Here is a 4,531-nt window from a genome sequence, read left to right as displayed (position 1 = left end):
CGCTGCTTTGAATGCCCGATGAAAGAACACTCACTCGTCAACAATCATGCGACTGGCCGAGGCATGCTACTTCTACATACATACACTATACACTATACATAGAAGATAGATGATGGAACATAAGTATTTTGTTTCTGCATACTGCGTGATGCAAGCTGCTAGTGGGCTCTGCAATTGCCATCGTTCTTGCGGCAGGACAATGACAGCCAGGCCAGCAACGCAGAAGGCCGGAGTGGCGACGACGATGGAACTCGACGGTCGACGCTCGACGCTCGCCGTTCAAAATAAATTGCAATTTTATCGTGTATAATTCAATTAAATGATTTGCTTTTGTGTTCTTCGTTTTGCGCTGCGTGTTCTGCTATTCTGGTGACATTATTTCGTATGTTTTTTGCTCCTCCTCTTGTTTTTCCTTACGCATTTTTCATGTGGCGCTCGCTGCACTTTCTGGTGATTTATTATTGCCTCTGCACTTTGCGCGCTCATTGTGTTTTAACCTATTGTGTGCGAGCATCTAAAAATAAAAAAGTTGCACTTGGCTGCACATTTGAAATCTCAGCAAAAGTCAAGTTACACATCCCTTGCCCGCTCTTCCCATTTTGCCAATCCTACACGTCAGCTACGCCACGATGCACAGATACCACAGAATTTAGATTTAAATATTTTGGCATTTCCATCAATTTTCGGCTAATGCACCAAAAGAGTGGGGACAGAAATGACAACGGCTGCAGCAATATCTGGAGTTCGGCACGCTTTTGCATACCCTTTTCAAATACTTTGCGATATGTGATGAGCTTTGTCGCATGTGGGAATGCCTGATGGAGATAGTGCTAGTATATACTTGTACGAGTATATGTATATGTACATAAGTATATACATATATGTACATATATACACACACATTCTGATTTAAATTCAATCATTTATGCGGCAATCAGTACAGTCGTCCTTCCACACGTTCGGTTACGGGCTTTTGGTCTATTAGCTCCTTCCATACGAACGGCATGTTGGTTCGAAGCAGTCGATTCAGAAAATGTTGTTCTAGCAACAAAGCATGTCCATTGGAACCACGGCTGATAAAACATACGAGTATTTTACCACTAATAAGCTATGAGTGTACTCGATTTAAGATGGAAAATTAAATTATGAATAAGAATAGTAGAAGTAGAATGTACCTTTGATAAAAAATTAAGTACTACTATATTTGCATAACACTCAAGACTTAAGCTTGTAGGAAGGACGCAATTCGTGAAAAAATATTCGCTTTCAAGGTAGCATACTCGTGGACTGTGTAACTAACTCGTGGATCTGGAAAAACTGAAATTGTATTATGTGAGTGATTTAAAAGTTGGAATCAAATTAAGTTGATTGCATAAATTGACTCAGTGCATTTAAAATTTGGGATATGCAGAGCAAAAATGCTACGAATATTTTTCAATGACAATTTGTATGCACGTCAGAACGGCTATGACGGGCAGAGGCGGATATGCCGTCAGAATGCAAGAGCAGAATATACTTATACATACATATGTAAATGTATATACTCGTATTATATGCACATTTAAAATTAACTTTAAATCAGCGAAACAAGCTTTCTTCTTGCTAGTAAGAATTTAAGCGAGACCCATTCGTACTTATCGGAAGTGGAAGCTGTATGTAGGAAATAAATAAAAATAGGTAACTGCATATATGACTAGTTTAGATTGACATTAAACATTTCCTTTAACATACACGCATTTATAAGAAGTGAGTAACCTTTTCGCTATTTAGACCCTGCACCTAAAATGTGTAAAGGTTATAGCATTAGGTATGTGCAAAGGAAAATATATTTTTCCACCAAATGCTCCAAAGCAGCAACAAGCATTTATGCATTTATGGCTATAACCTTCTTGAAAATCCACCCAACATTATGAAAATAAGCATACGGACTCATAAACACTAAGAGACACATAATTTTGTGTCTCTATCTCTTATAGTCTCTGAAATCCAAGTGATCATACGGACGTACAGCTAATCAGGGCTAGATCGATTGTCTTTTTATCATGATCAGCAATTTATGTATTTACTCCCGAAAACATAATATACTCTTGTACATTTCATGTACAAACAAACCAACAGCGAAAAATTCATAAAACTGCCCAGAAATAAAAAAGTCTTCACATGCTTGATTATTGAAGATGTAGTGCGCTTTTAATAATATGTAATACATATGTACATACTATATATGATATAGTATTAATAATATTAATATTGTGTATGCTCGAGCATTGAAAACAAACAACATATAGGAGCAGAATCATCAAGAGAGAACGCTACAGTCGAGCAAGTGAAATACCGTGTGCCCAGGTTAACTTCCGACACTGAGTTATATGCGCCTCTAGCAGAAGCACAAGGAAGAAGAAGAGCTTGATGCTGCAACTTGTGGGCGTAGTACCGGAGTGAAATTGTTTTGCTATTAACTTTTCTTAGAATTAACCGATTTAGATAAAATAAAAGTAAAAGTATATTTTTATGTATGAATTATGTGTGTAAAGTTTGGCTTAGATAGCTTTTGAAATGTGGATGGTACTGACGAAATTCTGTAGCGGGGGAAGAGGGGTAAACTCAAAAAAATAAAATAAATCCGTCCTTTCTCGGACCTAGGAGAATCTGCATACCAATTTTAGCTATTCCAGCTTTTATAGTTTTTTAGATCCTTCCGTTCATCCAGACAGACGGACAGACATGTATAGATTGATTTCTCTCGTCATGCTGATTCAGAATATATATACTTTATGGGGTCGGAGATGCTTCCTTCTGCATGTTACATACTTTGCACAAACCTAATATACCCTTTTTACCCTACGGTTTATACCCTATAAAAATAAAGATTAATATTCTAATATTTAAAAGACCCTTAGATTGAATCGAATGCACGAGGGTACATAAATTTGAAAACTTTATAAAAACAAATGCATACTTATAGGCTTTGTGTGAAATGTCAACATGATTGCCGCAAAGTATGCCTTGAGCACATCTATTTCTAAACGTGCCTTATATTCTCACACACTGTTCAATTGTAAAAGTAAATTAAGAAACATTTCTGAAATGGCCGCATCTAGCAATTCGTATTGCCCAGGTCTCATCACTAACAACGAAAGCCTGAACGAGGTCGCTCTTCCCAATGTAAAGCGCATCAAGAACATCCGTGAGTTCATGGCCGATCCGACCAACTACGATGGAAATATAGATAAGCTCATCGGGCGCATGGCCAACGAGGCCACCAAGTGCCAGGAAATTCTCAAAGTGCTGAAGGAGGAGGTGCTTCGAAAAACCGGGTCCCTGCGTCAAATTAAGGCGGACATGATGCAGCTTCAGCAAGAGCTGAAATCCGCCAACGCTGGCAATCGGTTTGCTGTTGGCCATGAGAAGATACTCGTGAAATTCACAGACGAGTCCGAAGGAAAGGAATACGACGTGCCACAAGCTTTGGAGTGCTATAGTCTGAAGATGAGCTCGCTGTTTGGGGAGATCTTAGCTTTGGATAGCGATGTCGACTATGTCGTTTACTTAGAGGGCATTGCCCAGCTGAACAAGCAGTATGTGCGTGATTGGTACGATCGCGAATATTCAACTGAGCAGCACTCCAAGCAGCAGGCACTGGTTACCGCTGCCGAGCAGCAGGCAACCGCTGGTGCCGGCGATGTTGGATGCAGCGCCGACGAATCCAATTGAGACTGATTCATGACAAGAGCGATCCTTAAATTATTAACTTTGTTTTTGTTTGGCCCCTCTAAAACATCCCAATGATTTACAAAATGTTATTTTGCTCATAAATTATATTGTTTTTATTTTTAAGCATTAGGCTTCTGAGTTCTTATATAGTAAGTGTATTGTATGGAGAACCTAATACCTAGACTGGTAATTGTTAAGACTACTTATCCTGGGGAAAAGTTTGATCACTTTTGATCTTAGAAAATGTAACTAATAATGATTGAACCTGGTTTGTGTCATCTGCCACTCTATTTGCAAGACCTAGAAGGAAGAATGGTCGACTAAATGGTACATGTATTCGTACATGATCGGCATGTCTACTGACGTCGCGACCGACCATGTCTGATTACTGCATTATTATACTTTATACTATTTTGGCTCAGATGCTTCAGAACAAAGCTTTACGGCTGATCACTGGTTGCGGTTCCAAGGTGCACCTTGACAAAAAACTGAAGACCATTGAGCTCCAGATATACAGACATAGACGTAAGAGAATGTAGAAAGGTTTAATCATTCTTAGCGAAGGAGGCATGCAGTTGCGCTTATATTAAATAACTAGCAGGTATTGCCGGTCATAATCCGGCTTAATATAATGTTTCAAATTGTATTTATTTTGTATGTGCATGACCTACCCATATGTTTTCACATTATTTGTTACCAGTAGGAAGTACACACATATGACCACTATAACTAATATTTGTTAAAGCTCGTCTTCCCCCTTTGGAGCTCGAATTTTCCAAAAGCCTTTCTTAGTGCGCACCTATACTATGATGGAAAG

General features: G+C 38.8%; 1 protein-coding gene across 1 annotated transcript; it reads left to right on the top strand.

Annotated features, from left to right (window-relative positions):
• Window positions 1-3,045: 3,045 nt before the first annotated feature.
• On the top strand, window positions 3,046-3,843 carry LOC115634280. Its single transcript, XM_030531913.1, has one exon. The coding sequence runs from the start codon at window positions 3,088-3,090 to the stop codon at window positions 3,712-3,714; it is 627 nt and encodes a 208-aa protein (XP_030387773.1). The 5' UTR covers window positions 3,046-3,087; the 3' UTR covers window positions 3,715-3,843.
• The last annotated feature ends 688 nt before the right edge of the window (window positions 3,844-4,531 follow it).

Source organism: Scaptodrosophila lebanonensis, unplaced genomic scaffold, assembly GCF_003285725.1.
Source record: "Scaptodrosophila lebanonensis strain 11010-0011.00,11010-0021.00 unplaced genomic scaffold, SlebRS2 tig00000001-arrow-pilon, whole genome shotgun sequence".
Classification (NCBI taxonomy): domain Eukaryota; kingdom Metazoa; phylum Arthropoda; class Insecta; order Diptera; family Drosophilidae; genus Scaptodrosophila; species Scaptodrosophila lebanonensis.
This window is presented reverse-complemented; position numbering and strand designations above follow the sequence as displayed.

Excerpts from the sequence above, each read along its gene's own strand:
- LOC115634280 (XM_030531913.1), top strand. The coding sequence starts at position 3,088 with ATGGCCGCATCTAGCAATTCGTATTGCCCAGGTCTCATCACTAACAAC.